This window comes from Carassius carassius, chromosome 23 (assembly GCF_963082965.1).
Source record: "Carassius carassius chromosome 23, fCarCar2.1, whole genome shotgun sequence".
NCBI lineage: Eukaryota > Metazoa > Chordata > Actinopteri > Cypriniformes > Cyprinidae > Carassius > Carassius carassius.
The window spans coordinates 24,508,804-24,525,852 of record NC_081777.1 but is presented as its reverse complement, the minus strand read 5'-3'; the positions used below and the strand labels follow the sequence as shown (position 1 = coordinate 24,525,852).

The following is a 17,049-nucleotide window of genomic DNA, read 5'->3' as shown; positions in this document are numbered from 1 at the left end:
AATCAGATTAACAAACTATTTGAGATAAACTTGAATTTAGCATTTTGTTGTGGTAGACTGCCATCTAGTGTTCAACCAAAACAATCATCATATCTTATTCACTCAAACTACAATAATAATAGTCAGAAATGTATGAAGGTAAATCAGTAGCAAAACTCGAGAGGTTGAAGATCTGATTGTGAGAACTTGTCATATTAATATTTGTATTTGTAAGTTAAAATTTACACTCACAGCTCTGATGTGAAAAGCTGAATCTTTCAATTTGCACCCACAGACAATGATCAAAACACCCGTGTTTTGAATTGGAAGTTGTAGATTAATAGTCACAAATGTGTAGAATGACATTCACACAAAGAAAATGACATACACACATGTTTACGACATATTTACTTTTGCACTTTACTTCAGATCTGGAAGTACAAGTTCAAATCCTAGCGCTCTGACTTTTGCTACTCTTTTTGCAGTATTCTGTTGCAAAACTCACTTGTGCACTTGTATATGCAGATGTGAGAGAGCAGAGCTGGGGGCGGGGCTTTGGTGCGAATGAAGACATTTTATTGGTCGATGCCCGACCAATGAACAACGCCAACTGTTTTCACTGAATATCCTTAGCTTTGACAGGATTTTAAGACACTGCATTCATTTTGCCATTCAGGTATTATCTAGTAGACAAATAATGCAACATATTTTATATGTATATCCCACTGCATATTACAGAGTAAACTCGCTGTACCAGAACATGCTTTGATCTCACCGCCACGCGGTCACGTGGTTCATCGAGCTATCAATAGTACTAAACTAAACATTTTGTCAATATGTTTGAAATGTATTATTTGGGACAGACAGCAGTTTCATTATACTTGCAGTGATTTCTAGTAATTTGTAACACATAAAGTGCATTGATTATGCATGGATAACTACGTTGACTAATGACTATGCGTTACAATAGCATTTTATACTGGAAAATGGAACAGCATTATGTTTTCATACTCCTCCTTGGCATTTAAAATGTGACTAAACAAGTAAGTGTAACTTTTTTAATTTGAAGAGATCATGGTACTAAATAATATGCGCAATAATTATGGTCCATGAATGACCATTTGAAATATAACATTTTCTAATATGGTTATTATTTATACTACAATAACTGTAGTATTTAGGTTTAAATTCCAGTGCAAAGAGGCACGCTTTAAATTAGAGGCATTTGGTGGCCAGAAAGATAATATTCATATGCAATTCCATTGCTTAAACACTAGATGGCCTTGTTGATGTTTAATAAATACATGTATTTAGCTCTACTAGTTGTTCAAAACAGTATTTCTGGTCATAAGTGCTTATTTTTAGGTTTTGCTGTTTAATGTACATTTAGACATTATTAAACACTCGATTTTTATAAAAAAAAATAATAATAATAATGTTGCATTTAAAAAGGTTCATTACTGACAAGCAAATTAGGAATTTAACCCAATGAAGAAGTTGAAATTATTTTTACAAAACATAAAAATAATAAAAACAGCATTATATTGCAACTCTGGTAGAGTGATATGCGTGGGATATACATATAAAATATGTTGCATTATTTGTCTACTAGATAATACCTGAATGGCGAAATGAATGCAGTGTCTTAAAATCCTGTCAAAGCTAAGGATATTCAGTGAAAACAGCTGGCGTTATTCATTGGTCGGGCATCGACCAATAAAATGTCTTCATTCGCACCAAAGCCCCGCCCCCAGCTCTGCTCTCTCACATCTGCATATACAAGTGCACAAGTGAGTTTTGCAACAGAATACCGCAAAAAGAGTAGCAAAAGTCAGAGCGCTAGGATTTGAACTTGTACTTCCAGATCTGAGAGGTTGTAAATGCCGACTTGACGTTGTGCAGCAAAACTGAAGTAAAGTGCAAAAGTAAATATGTCGTAAACATGTGTGTATGTCATTTTCTTTGTGTGAATGTCATTCTACACATTTGTAACTATTAATCTACAACTTCCAATTCAAAACACAGGTGTTTTGATCATTGTCTGTGGGTGCAAATTGAAAGATTCAGCTTTTCACATCAGAGCTGTGAGTGTAAATTTTAACTTACAAATACAAATATTAATATGACAAGTTCTCACAATCAGATCTTCAACCTCTCGAGTTTTGCTACTGATTTACCTTCATAGAAATGAGACATCAGTGAGCGTAATTACAGATGAATGACCTGAAATCTGTCAATCATTTCATAAGGATGAAAGATATAGGTTATATCAGGTCGGGTGACTTTTAGATCTGTCCAGAGTTATTACCATGATTAACAACTAAATGACCATGCCTGATTTTAAATCAGCAGTAATGCAGAAGCAAGGAGGCTTAATCTTTAAATGATAAATCGCCTCATTTACTTTATAGTATGTTAATGTTCTCTGTATCTAAAGGAAAGCACAGACCTAATCAATAAAGCAATTATTTCTTGGATCAATGTAGTACTTCCCTTTGTGATTTGCAATGTTTTCTCAACATAATAATCAGTATACTGATATTTCATCAGTTAAGACTATTAATTGTCTCCACATACAAGATTTGCACCAAATAAACTATCAATATGGATGTTAAGAAATGTAATATCAGACTTAAACGTGAAAATATATGTTATACTACACGGATTAATCAAAGCGATCAAAATTTTCCGTTTCCAATGCCTAGGAAAAAAAGACCAGCAGTTGTACCTCATTAAGACCTGACTGGTCAAACATTGTACTGTTTGATAAATAATTTTTTTTGGAGCTGTAATTTTGATGTGTGTACATTATTTATATGTGTGTACAATTTTTCTTTATTATGTTATTTTTTATATCCTGCACATGACCCTTATTTGGGTGTTTTGAATATCAACAGCTTTTTGCTTGTTCCCAGAAAAAAAAGATGAATAATGTCAATCTTTTATGATACAGTAACACGCTCCAATAGTTTAACATATCATATAAATTCTATGGGCAAACTGCCCTTATAACAAACTATTAGTAACATAATTATTTAAAAGAAACAAAAGAATATCTAAAATTAAATTACCAATAATGGAAAAATATTATTTTGGCCAATAAGCACTGAAATTAATAAACCAAGGCTTCATAAACTTGTATAACATGTGACCACCCTGGTGTTTTTGACTGCCACTCTCTACATACAACACATTCCTGCCTTTATTACATAGTTACCTCAATGTATGCCAGTATGGTTTCATTTATTTTACCCAAAAACTATATAAAATAATAATATTGTAATTTTAGTTTGGATGGGAAAACAAAAACAGATATGTGTTATTGGACTTTTGACTCAAAATTTACTGCCCCAATTTAAGAGTCGAGCAGTAACATGGGCACAAAAAAAAGTTTTTTCTATGTATTTATCTAAATGCGCTATTATTTAAGTAACCTTCACACTTCATGGTGAAAAATAATGGAGAACATGCCATTAACTTCACGCAATCTACCTCATCTGTGACGTTATCAGTGCTAAAAGTGCGGGTCAGCGCCATGGTCAGCGCGAGCACGCCGCAGAAACGTGATGGTCTATTACGTCTGCCGTGCGGATCTGACCAATCGGCTGCGTAGGTGCCAGTTTGCGTGGAGTCGACTGTTGGCTGTCGGTTCCCGGGGTGAATTAAAACAACTGTCTCTGATTATTTGACATTGACGCTTGTACTGTCATGCGGATAGAGATTGATTGTTATTTTCTTTCTATCTTCACGAGTCAATGTTGAGGTTTTCTTGTGCATGTTTTACTCTTGGTGGTGCGTGTTTTTGTCGAGGTGTACGGTCTAAACACTGTTAATAAGTATAAGTATAAGTAAATTAAAAAGTTTTTCTTGAGCAAGGCTGAAGAATACTTAACCAGATCAGACTTTATAAGTTACCTGAATTGAGAGGTCCGGGTGTGCCAAGTTTGGGAGTTGCTGGAGCATTCGTGATCTTAGGAATAATGGTGGTCATACGATCCACTGGTTCAGGAAGGGTAACGATAGGAACGATAACCCATCTCTGCGGGACTCTATAATAGGAGCCGATACTCTGAGATGCGTTTATACTGGACCCCTGGTTTGCACGGTCGTCCAACGTGGGAATCAGCAGATGGAGGAGTTACCTTTGGATCCGAGCACGTGTGAGGGAAGCAGACAGATCCTATAACACTCTACCTATCTGTTAATAATAATAAGTATTTCAATAGTAACTAGTATATTTTCACTTTCAATAGTAGCTATTCATAGTGCTTATTTGACATTAATTTTAAGTAATCCAGTAGTAACTAAACTAATATATTCCACGTTACTAGTAATTTAAGTGCAAGAATGTATTGAATTAGACACTTCTCATTTGCTACTAGTCATTTAGGGATAGTTAGTAAATAACTAGTGTTTAATTTAACAGATACGTTTAAATTAGTAATATTTTAGCATTTAAATTCTGTCAATATGGTTTAGATAATAACTGTTCAGACTAGTATGTATTCCAGTTGTTGTTGGTACCTTTTCCAGTATTACTAGTAAGTAGTCTTTGGGTACTAGTATTGTCTAGTACAAAAGATATTAGACTGAGCACTAGCAAAATTGGAATAGTTAGTGACAAAATTTGCTAGTATAGTTTTTGTGTAACCGAAAATGTACCAGCAAGAACTGGAATACATACTAGTGAAGTAAATAACCATAGACCCACATAAAATTCAGTAGCATAAGTGTAAAGTGGGGCCTGGGGCCAATATTTCTATCGTGTATTCGGGTAGCCCTAGCAATTTCACTAGTAACTATTACATTCATACTCTACAAATCAATACTAATATTGCTTGAACACTAGTCTCTCTCTCTACACACAGACAAAGTGACTAGACAATAGTATCTGTTTTTAATTTCATTAGCAAACACACACTTATGTGCCTTAAAAGCTGAAGATCTGAATGGTTTACAGTTTGAATATAAATAGCTTAGTATGTAGCAGAGTTTCTGTAAGCTGTGCTGTGCTGTGTAATGAGAAAGTTTGTGTTTATAGTAAGAAAAAAGCTTTACATTGCCAGTTTGTATATTTATGAGGAGCCTTTTCTTATGTAGATATCTTAAAGACCAATTAATTAAGTTTAATTTGTGATTGTTTTACCATTTTGTAAGGACCTGTACACAATACCAAAAGAGTAAATACAAAGTAACTGCCATTCTTTTTGCCTGCTGTTAGTGCTGGTGGGATATCCTTGTGAGATGCTTGAACGGTCACCCTCATAGCAGAGTTGTGATGTAACGTACAGCTCGTCCACCTCTCCTCTCCCCGTCGTCAGTGCAGGATGTAAGGAAGTAGGTCAGTGTGTTAGTAAATTCTATTACCTCATTCCCCCTTTCGGCACTGGCCTACTTTTCCACCTCCTTCAAACAGCCTCTCGCCTACGGTATACCAACCTTTCCTCTTAATGGTTGCTAAACTGTAGCTGAAATTACAACCCACTCAAAGGCTTGTTTTGAGAGGTCACATCAAGTATAATTTGTCCCCTGAATTGACCTGCAATTAGGTCTTTGTGTCAAAGACACCTCGACTGATGTCTTGGTAATGTTTAATTTTGCATACACATACACAGCCTATTTGTACAGTACAGCTCGACAGGAAGTTGTAGTCATTTGTACTGTGCTGCTGTCTTTACAGTGAAAGTCAGCTCAGAAACTGAATCTGAAATGACTAATATGCCAAAAAATACTGATTGTTTCTATGCAGAAGCACAATTTTATCTTAAATGATAAATATGTAACTATTTAATCTGAAACTATAAATAATTCATCATAAAATGCAGCCTACACCATAATACAGTAAACATAGTAATACTGTAAAATCGTATTTTAACTTAAAATAACGTTTCTATTTGATTATATTTTTAAATGTGATTTATTTTTGTGAATATTCAACAGCTATTACTTCTGTCTTCAGTGTCATGAAAAATTAAAACAGTTTTGCTCCTTAATATTTGTTGAAACTTTTTGTGTATACTGTATATATAATTGCACATTTTTTTATGGAATTTCTTCCAGGATAGCAAAGCCTAATTTCCAGCACTCATTACTCCAGTCATGCAGTCTCACGATCCTTCAGAAATCATTCTAGTATGCTGTTTATCTGCTTATTTAACAATTTTTATTGTTATCAATGTTGAAAATGGCTGCTTAATGTTTTTCTAACAAGCTCAAATGTGTACTTTTCTTTTATGTACATGATTCAGGAGTTCCCATAGATTAAATAAAGTTTCAAAAAAAAAATTTGGATTTGATGCCTTTGAATGTTGTTGTGGACAATGAGTTTGAGTTTCATTCTTCACAAAAAGATTATATCATGAAGAATGCTGGAGACCAAATCGTTGCCGTTAGCCATCGAATTGTACAGTATTTTGTATTAATTAATATATTTATTTTTTTCTGTACTATCGAAATCAGTGGCTACCACAAACATTTCTTAGAATATAATATGTTTTCAATTTTTTTTTTTTTTAAGAAATAGTATGCAGTCCCTGACAGTAAACTAGTGTTCCAGCCCATGTAGTGCAGAGTACAACCAATGTGTTTTTCCATACCATTTGTCTGTTAGTGCCCTCTGCTGGACAAGTCACAAAAATCTCTCCATTTCCTGCAAGAGATTAAAATGAACAACTATGTCTATCTAAACTACTTACTGTAGATAATTTATTAAAATTTGATTAATTATTCTTTGAATTATAGGTTTTTGCTGCAGTGTCTTGAGGACTTGGACACCAGCCTTCGCAAACTTAACTTCCGCCTCTTTGTCATCATGGGACAACCCACGGATGTCTTTCCAAGACGTTTCAAGGTTAATGAACAAAACCGTGCTCAACAGTTTTGTGTAAACTCTCTGACAGTACATGCTGTTCTGTGTTTGCCCCTTATTTGACTCTCCATCTCTTTTTATTTTTATTTTTTTCTCCCTAGGAGTGGAAAATCTCTCGACTGTCATATGAGTACAACTCCGAGCCCTTCGGGAAAGATCGTGATGCAGGCATTAAGAAGCTGGCCACTGAGGCAGGGGTGGAAGTCTTTGTCAGGATCTCCCACACACTTTATGATCTGGACAAGTGAGTGTATCTGTAATCATTGCCATATGCCCATATGACTCCCATGTAGCTGCCAGCAGTCCTGTAGGAAGCTGTTGCCCATCATGCCTGATAGTTAACTCTTTGCTGAGAATGTTATGGAGACAGATACTGAGATCAGACAGATAGAGAGTCGTATGAATATGAAAAAGAAATGGCATTTAAAATAATACATATTGTAATACTCAAAAAATGTTGTGATTGTATGATATACATTTTGTGATATTAATTCTTTTACAAAAAAGTACTAAACCGAACCTAAAATATAAAACGAAAAACAAAATTAAAATATATGAATACAGTTTATAATAGAATTTAATTTATAATATAACAGTTTACTTTCTATTTTGTAATTAACTATGGTGATTTAATATTGTATATAAAGTTTAATACAAAAATAGATAAATAAATGAATTGTTATTCTTGTTCAAATTCTGTATTTATGAATAATATGATCATTTATTGCATTTAAATATTTCTTTATATTTTTTCATTTTGCTTTTTGTAATATAATGAAGTATACAAATATGAAAACAATACAATTTCTTATGATAAATTCTAATTGCATAAAATATTAAAACAATTGCTTAAATCATTGTTATTAATAAAACTGTAAATTGTAGAATATATTCAATTTTAATTTTATATTCAATTTCTAAAGGTTTACATGAATATGTGATGAGGCTGTTTGATACTTTGTTTCAATTTTAAAAGTATTATGTTCAAAAGTATATTACCATTTGCTGTATTGACAATCAAGTAAGTTCTTGTTATTGGCTTTACTTTTTGGTATCATGACGACCCTAAAATGCCATAATAATGTGTACATATTATAATTATAAAAATGTCTCTGTCTCTAGGATCATGGAGTTAAATAGAGGACAGTCTTCTCCTCTCACCTATAAACGATTTCAGATGCTCATCAGTAGAATGGATGCTGTGGAAATATCAGCGGAGACTAACACAGCTGAAGTCGATGACCACGATGGCAAGTTTGGTGTTCCCTCTCTGGAAGAGCTTGGTGAGACACCTCTCTTTGTGTATGTGTGCGTGGGTCTGTTGTAATTGAGATTGTGAATGAGGATTTGTGTCTTCAGGTTTTGTCCTCAGCTGTATGGCCTGGTGGAGAGACTTTGGAGAGCTCTGACTCAACTAGAGAGACACCTGGAAAGGAAGGTAAACATCTACTTTATTACACTGTTTTACAATTGTGCTTTTTTTGCATTGTATTACACCATATTTAGGATAATAATCATTGCGTACTGATCAGGGTTAATTATAGTTAGCTAAAACTAAAATCATAACATTTCTTGAAATTAAAATAAATGTTAACTGAAATAAAATATTTATTTATTATATCAGCTACTTTCCAAAACAACATTCCTTATTTTTACTTAGTTTAATTTGATGTACTAAAGTAACATAAACTAAAACGAAAAAAATAACGAAGAATAAAAACAAGACATATTTGAAAACAACAACAATAAAACTAACAAATAAAGTGACATATTTATAATGTTACAAATAAAAGTCTTTTTCAAATAAATGATGTTCTTTCTATTCATCAAAGATTTAAATAGAATATATATAGAATATATATATATAGATATTCTATCATGGTTTTTAACATTTGATAATAATAAGAAATCGCCATTTAACAATGAATTCTGAAGGATCATGTGACACTGAAGACTGGAGTAATGGTTGCTAAAAATTCTGCTTTGCCATCTCAAAAATAAATGACATTTTAAAATATATATTAGAAAGGGGTTCTTTTAAATTGTAAGAAAGTTACTGTTTTTACTCTATTTTTTATTGAATAAATGCAGCCTTGGTGGGCATAAGAGACTTCTTTCAACAACATAAAAAACTTTTTTTCAGGCTTGGGTGGATAATTTCGAGCGTCTCAGAATGAATGCTAATTCCCTGCTGGCCAGCCCCACAGGCCTGAGCCCTTACCTCCAGTTTGGCTGCCTCTTCTGCAGACTTTTCTATTTTAAACAAACAGATCTCTACAGAAAGGTAAAGATTCCATGGGACAGGAACCCCGAAGCTCTGGCAAAGTGGGCAGAGGGCCGGACTGGTTTCCTGTGGATTGATGCCATAATGACCCAGTTGAGGCAAGAGGGGTGGATCCACCATCTGGCCAGGCATGCTGTTGCTTGCTTTCTCATGCGTGGAGACCTGTGGATCAGCTGGGAAGAGGGCATGAAGGTACTGCAATACTGGATTTCAGTAAAAGATCTGTTGTGGTTGCATTAGGATCTATATTGACACTGTTTGTTCTGTTTTTTGAAGGTGTTTGAGGAGTTGCTGCTGGATGCAGACTGGAGTGTCAATGCTACTGTCCGGTTGGCTTCGGTCGACATGCTGACCCTAATGGAGACTATATAAGGTGCCAATCTTGACCCTTACTTGCATTCACTAATATTCGGTTTTCTATAATTGACCAGTTTGGTTCAGTTTTGGGACTATTCTCTTTGAAAGCTGATTTATCATTATTATTATTACAGACACTATTTGCCGATATTGAGGGGCTTCCCTACCAAATTTAACTATGACCCTTGGAATACCCCAGAAAACGTTCAGAAGATTGCAAAGTGCATAATCGGAGTGCACTACCCTAAACCCATGGTTAATCATGCCGAGGACAGCAGGATAAACATCGAGCGAATGAAGCAGATTTACCAGCAGCTGTCCTGCTTACCGGGGCCTCGGTAAGAAAAAATGCATTTGAAAATCTAGTTGAACTTTTATTTATTTCTATCATTTATTGATTTGTTCAATTAGATGCAGGTGTTTTGCTGTACGATCTTTGGGTTTAATGGGTTTTCTCATAATGCTTTTCAGGGCTCCTTGCAACTGTTTCATCCAATACAACCAACAATAGAGATGTTGTTGGAGCAGGTCCTTTCTCAGGAGACAACACACAGGAGAGCACTCACATTACATGTATACTTGTGTTAAAATATTTAGATTTAGATTTTACCAGTGCACCTATTACCAGCAAGTTCTCAACCAGAGTTCTCACCATTTCCAATGTCACGTGATCTGCTGACATCTAAACTATGAAACACGCCTTAGGCTGCTTTAATAAGATGTTTTTCTTTCTAATCTTATGTCCAAACCAATTTAGAGGACTCTTAACAGATTCTGAACTCAAGCTGTATTGACCCACAAAGCAGTTTTATGTCTCAGTGTGGCCTAAAATGTTTGGATTTGACTGAACAACACTTCTTTGACAGTCTAGTTTAAACACATCTGATCTTGCATTAAAAAGAAGGGGTTACCTTATGTTCTAGACAGATACTTCTAGAAAGTTAACATGTATAATCATATTTGAATTAGAAATATTTTGTAACACTATACAGTAAATGTCTTTTCTGTAACTTTTGATCAGTATAATGTGTCCTCTGCTGAATAAAAGTATTAATTAACCCAATCTTTTTAATGGTAGTATTTGTTTTTCATGACACTCCAAAAATAATGTTAAAATAAAAAATAGAACGTATAACCTCACATACTGTTTTTGTGTTCAGGGAGAGGTACAGGTTCTTTGAAACGACATACTGAAGACAGAGCTTCAGACAGTGCATCGAAGATTCAAAGGCATGACAGTAACTAACTGTCTCAGAAGCAAGGATTTACACACACTCCTCAGACTATTGTTTGGACCTGTCCTGAACCATAGCACAAAGGACAATATCTTTGCATGCCATATCTGTTCCTCAATTCTTAGCTTTGCCTTGATGTCATTCTGCTTGTAGAGCTTGAGTTAGCATTGAGGTCAAACGTGTGGTGGCCCAGGAAACTGTAAACTAAGACGTACGGCATTATATAATGTATGCAGTTACAGCATTTAAAATGTCTACATCCAAGCTCTATGTTTGTGAATTTTTAGAATGGAGTAAGTATGATTGAGACCTGTGGCTCTTAAGTGGATTAGTTTCAAGTCATTTACAGGGAAACAAAGCCTAATATGTATATAAGCGTATACTGTAAGTTATTCAGTCTACAAACCATTGTAAATAACTTTTTTTTCTTTCTTATTTACAGATTTGCTGTTATATTTTTTTATATGAAAGACAACACCTTTTTTAAATGTTGTAATAACTTTATAAATCATGATTAAAACATGATAGAACTGTTGAAGTGATTATGAAATCATTCGAAGCCTGTTCTTCAGTATTGTTTGTTTTTATTGTTATTATTTTATTCATATAGTGTTGGCTGTTAACAGACCACATGCAATCTGTTTTACACGATCAGATTAGCTATTATTATGTTTGTATGATTTGAACAAAGATTGATTGTAAGATATATTTATTTAAATACATTTGAGTATTTTTTCCTGTAATGACAAAACTTAATTTTCAGATTCTGTTTTTATCTAAACATGCAATGCGACACAATTTAGTGTGTGCTAATAAAAATGTATGTTCAAATGTCTTATCATTATTGTATTTGACATTTAATTATTCGTTTTCTGTACCTGGACACCTACAAACTTGAAAAAACTTAAACGTTGTGTTAATAGCACAAATAAATAAATAGAACGAACATAAAAATTAAACCATTTCAAACAGGGCCCACTGGTACAACCTGACATCATTTATTCGGTTTTAATAGTTATGTCAGCAATCTAACAATATTGTACAGAAGAACACTTTATCTCAAAGGCTACAGTATATAGCTGGTGGTAGGCAACTTCATCATCATCCAAATCATAAGTATTTCAAAGCAGCTAGTTCTTGATATAAACCATATGAAGACTATTTTTCTAATGGCAACTTTTTTTATTACATAACAAATCACACCACACATGACCTGAAACAGCAGATGGACACAGACATTGTGACATGCTGACAGTGATGAGCACCACTTCTTTCACAATTACAAATGCAACAGGTTGTGACCACTCACCAGATCTACTGTTACTCATCTCACTGTCACCATGGTGACACGATCAGAGCAGATCAGGGGGATGGGACACAGTGGGAGTCACATATGGTTTGTGTATATATACCAACTGCTGTGTGAACTCAGTGCCTTAATGCAATTAGTATTAGTTATTGTTATGCATGCTTTGTTGGCAGTGTATTTAACTTCACAGATTTGTGAAATTAAATCTATACTGCTATAATAAAGTTAGTTTAGTGTGCAGAAACTTATTGACCACGTATATTGGGATATAATTTTTTATACATTTGAGTAAATGTCCAGTGAACATTTTGATAGTGAATGGCTTTCCCCACTAGATGGAGCCGGCAACTAGGAAGTCCTGCATTAATCGTGTTTTGAGGTATATTACTGGCCTTTCCGAACATGAGTTTAGCCCACCCATGATTTCACACAAGATCCTCCTCCTCCTCCAAAAAAAAAGAAATTTTCCAAGCATGCTGGATAACATTAAAACACGCAAGCTAAAGGGAGACATTTAGGCCTACCAAATAAGAAATCCATGTTAATTGTTATGCTGGTAATATAAACTATTGTTCAGATTTTGGGGGTCAGTGATGCATTAAGGATGCATTAAATTAATAAAAGTGATAGTGAAAACGTACATTGTTACAAAAAAAATATTTTGAACATTCTATTTATCAGCGAATCCTGAAAAAAAAATGATTTTCACAAAAATAATAAGCAGCACAAATTTTTTCAACATTGATAGTAATATTATGTGTGTGTGTCTGTGTGTGTGTTTGAGCACCAAATCAGCATATTTTAATAATATCTGAAGGATCATGTGACACTTAAAGCTGGAGTCATGAAAAATGCTAAAATTCATCTTTCCCATTTCAGTATTTAAAAAAAAAAAGACAGAAAACAGATGTTTTAAATGCAAATAATATTTCACAATACTACTGTTTTATGTTTTGATCAAATAATGCAAATTGGTGGTATTTCTAAGTGGTTTTTAAATCTGATTTGTCTAATGTTTAAAATTTCCACATTGACATCAATAAAAACCAACTCATGTTTGCATACAGCACATTCTGATTAGAAGATCTGAGAGCAGATTGCACAGAGGACAGCGGAGCGCTTGACCTCAGACATGAAATATTTACCACCTTAATAAGACCAGGGCAGGAAATTATAGACTTTAATTGCATGTGTCATCTATTTTCAGAGTTATGCCCCATAAAATCAATGTGTAAAATTTGCTTATAATACCCACTGTCACATTTCAAATAAAAAAGAGCTATTTATATCCTCGCTTAATAACCTTATGTGTTCAGGTATAACTCAAAATGTAATTTGCAGGATAAAGCAGCCATCCGGTTGGAGCCATACACGAGGAGTGGACAAAGAGTGGAGAACAAAGAGAAAGGCAGAGGCGAGAATTAAGAGATATAGAAAAATCAGAGCAGCAATAAATATTAATAAAACCTACCCAAAAAGGTGCTGCATAAATTTATTTAATAATCAACTCTAATCACGCTCAAAAATATTAATTATTTTGAAGCTATGAGAAGCTTGTGAGAAATGTAAAACTTTAAAGAAATCATAAAGTCCAGTGTGTAAACAGCAGATGCCATAAGGCAGTATGTAATGTAACTTCATTATAAGATACCAGGGAAATTTTTTAGTCTAATCATTTAAAAGCGTAAAATTATCTCAAAATGCTGTCCGGAGGGCAAAATATTGGGAAATGCTTGCAAATGAGATTCTGACAGCAACACTTGGGTAAACATTCATTGATCTGAATATTTATCTGCATAATGCATACCTCTGAGAAGTATTTTATATTGCTCATTATTAAAGACTTTGATGAGGAATTTCAAAAGCTACATAAATTAGTTGGCACAACACGTCAGTTACAACGACAAGAAATACATTTACAATGTAGTAAAGAAATAAATGACATAAGACATTTTCTTTGAAAACAATATGAGTTGACAGTGTTGTATTTGGTAAGAATCACCTTCCACAACAGACACAAAACATTCAATAATTTATACCTTTCAGCAAATTAATGATCAAAATAAAAAAATTCATGCAGAAAACAGACCAAATAAACTACTGTAAATATACTTTTTATGTAGCACATACAATTTTAATTATGGAAGCCTGTTTCTGCCATGAAATAATAATAAAAAATGTAATTTTAAAAGTAAAAGGTAACTTTTTAATCATACAATTCAGTTTTTTACTCAAAATTGTGAGAGAATTGAGTCAGAATAAGTGTTATAAAATAAATCAGAATTATGTTATAAACTTGCAATTCTGAGAGGAAAAATCCAAATCTGGAGGAAAAAAATTGCAAGAGAGGAGAGAATTGCAAGAGGTTAAATTGGTCAATGGTCATGAACTGAGAAACCAAAATTCCCTTGATCTTTTGACATAAGAGGTTATTGTACTTTTAAAAAATTAATAATAAAAAAATAAGTTTCAGAACTCTAAACTTTGTCGATACCCTAAAAACATCTTAAACTGAAGGCATGTGTGTGTGTGTGTGTGTGTTTGAGCACCAAATCAGCATATTTTAATAATTTCTGAAGGATCATGTGACACTTAAAACTGGAGTCATGAAAAATGCTAAAATTCATCTTTGCCATTTCAGTATTTAAAAAAAGAAAGATAACAAGAGGTTTTAAATACAAATAATATTTCACAATACTACTGTTTTATGTTTTTATCAATAAAGCAAATTGGTGGTATTGCTAAATGGTTTTTAAATCTGATTTGTCTAATGTTTAGTCTGCCAAAACAACAGCTCTTGGAATGCTCTACTCTAGATGTAATAGTGTGGATAAGCACCGCCTCCGCTGAAGATGATCATCACTGCCTGTTTAGCCCCGCCCACTGATTCTCACATAATGTTTACGAGAGAGGCGAACATGCAGGACTATGCATCCTATTCTAAGTTGTGGAAAAAAACGTATTTGCATGGCCTTCCTTTTGATCCCAACATTAGGAAAGAGTGGATGAACTTTATTTTTCCAGACCATTCCAGTAAGAACTCAGTCTTTTGTTCGCTTCATTTTTACAACGGATTCGTTTACAAACAAGCCACAATTCGATGTAGGATTTTCAGAATGATTGAAATTTAGAAGATGCTGTGGCGACTATATCACAAATACACACATTGGGTGTTTACCTCGGAGTCTACAATCCACCAGGCCTATTCGAACAGAGCTTTCTGAAGAGGGGGTCAAAAATAGGACAGAATATAGCCTATTGTTTCTAAATTATGTTTTTGATAACTTAAGAAGTGGACCTCAGAGAACAGTACAAAATAAAAACAGGGGCAGTTCATCACCCCTTTAACTCAAAATTTTGAGATTCAAACTCTGAATTGTGAGAATTGACGTCATAACTGTTAAATTCGCAACTCCGAGAAAAAAAAGAAAGAAAAAGTAAGAATTGTGAGATAAAGTCAGAATTGACATTAAAAAGTTGCAGTTACTATATTTATATTTTAATTCTATGTTGGAAACAGGCTTCCGTGCTTAATCTTCTGTTCGAAGGGGAGCTACTGGGTTAGAAAGTGGCCTCTCTTGCCTAACTTCTTTTTAGCTCATCTCAAAGTACTTCTTGGTGCCGTTGAGGACTTCCAGGCTACCTGAATTGACACATAATAACCAAAAGAGTACAGTTTATGAATGCGATACTGAACTATCTTCGTTGTCGGTTCTAACACTGTTGGAGTCTCCACAATCTGCTCCATACTGACTCCAGCAGTAAGGAGGCCTTTGAAGCGATCAGCTAGTATAGGCACAGAATAATATAACAATGCTGGACACTGAAGTACGATCTGCCTGAGCTCTTCTTCTGCGCATCCCAGGGTCTCCTGGGAGTAGATCAGGGTGAGTCTCATACTTTCAGGGTTCAGCTCAGTAACAAATCCCTTCAGTTTGGAGAGCAGCTGCAAGAGCTCATCTCTGGTAAAGCCCACGTTGCGTAGGAACGCCAAGTTATCGTGTAAAGCGTCTGGAAGCTTTAGAAGCATGTAGGGATTCTGTGTAAGCAGCTTCTGCAACCAGATCTTCATATTGTCCTGCTTCCCGACCAAGTCCATATAGGTCTTCTGCAGGGTTTGGATCATCTGCTCGTTTTGCTCGATGGGTCGGCTGAAGCTCTAAGGGGCGCTGGCCATGAGCTTGCTGATGATGCATTTGTTGAGATGTAACATCTGTAAATAAACAATGTTGGCTTTCTGGTCGTCGTGATCGGAGAACAAGGTGAAAAACGAGGTGGGGTATTTTTCTATGAATCCTACTAGATCCTTCTGACTGGCGCATACTGACATCCACAGCTTTTTCTTCGAGCACCATTTGATCTGGTTTGCAGAGGATGGCCCCAGGATGGAGTTCCAAAACATGGGCGATAATTGGCCCACTAGCCCCCATGTTCCTCAGCTGCGCGGCGGTCTGGCTCACGTACACCGGACTCTGGTGCAACACCCAACCCCTCAGCTTCCCGACTTTACTGATGTCTATGGACAAGTCATACAGGGCGTTTATGGCAACCGGGTTCTCTTCTTGAATGATCACGGAGCGGTGCCTCGTGAGAAACAAAGGAGTTGTTTGAGCCCGCTGGCAGTAGAGACACAGGGATGTCGTGACTAATCGCAACATGTTTGCACATTGCATGCAAGTAACGTACCTGAAACATATCAGAAAATCTACTTAAAGTCTCAAAGTAAACTAAACACTTCCTCATTCTCATTTACTCATGCAAAGCTGATATCACATCAAGTCATATGAGTGAACACTACAGCGTGTGCACTCAAAAACTAAACTGTCGTAGACTAACATAGAATAAAGAATTGTCAGCAGAAACCATCTAGCTGTATAATTGCTAACATCCACAAAATGAAAATACCACAGAAGAGCCATGTTATTTTACATCAACACCAAAGAATTTTTACTTATGGTAACTAACTGTTAGATATTAGTTTTGGAGAAAAAGGCAAAATTACACAAGAGCAACTGTT

At 34.8% G+C, this 17,049-nt stretch overlaps 1 protein-coding gene and 1 pseudogene across 1 annotated transcript; one reads left to right on the top strand and one right to left on the bottom strand.

The window, feature by feature from the left end:
- Positions 1 to 3,545: 3,545 nt before the first annotated feature.
- LOC132101820 (cryptochrome-1-like) lies at positions 3,546 to 10,220 on the top strand (annotated as a pseudogene).
- A 5,270-nt stretch (positions 10,221 to 15,490) lies between these two features.
- Positions 15,491 to 16,690, bottom strand: mterf2 (mitochondrial transcription termination factor 2). The gene is given in 3 exon segments (XM_059507175.1): positions 15,491 to 15,679; positions 15,682 to 16,380; positions 16,382 to 16,690. Coding segments are annotated over 3 exon segments (1,125 nt in total). The 3' UTR covers positions 15,491 to 15,562.
- Positions 16,691 to 17,049: the final 359 nt, after the last annotated feature.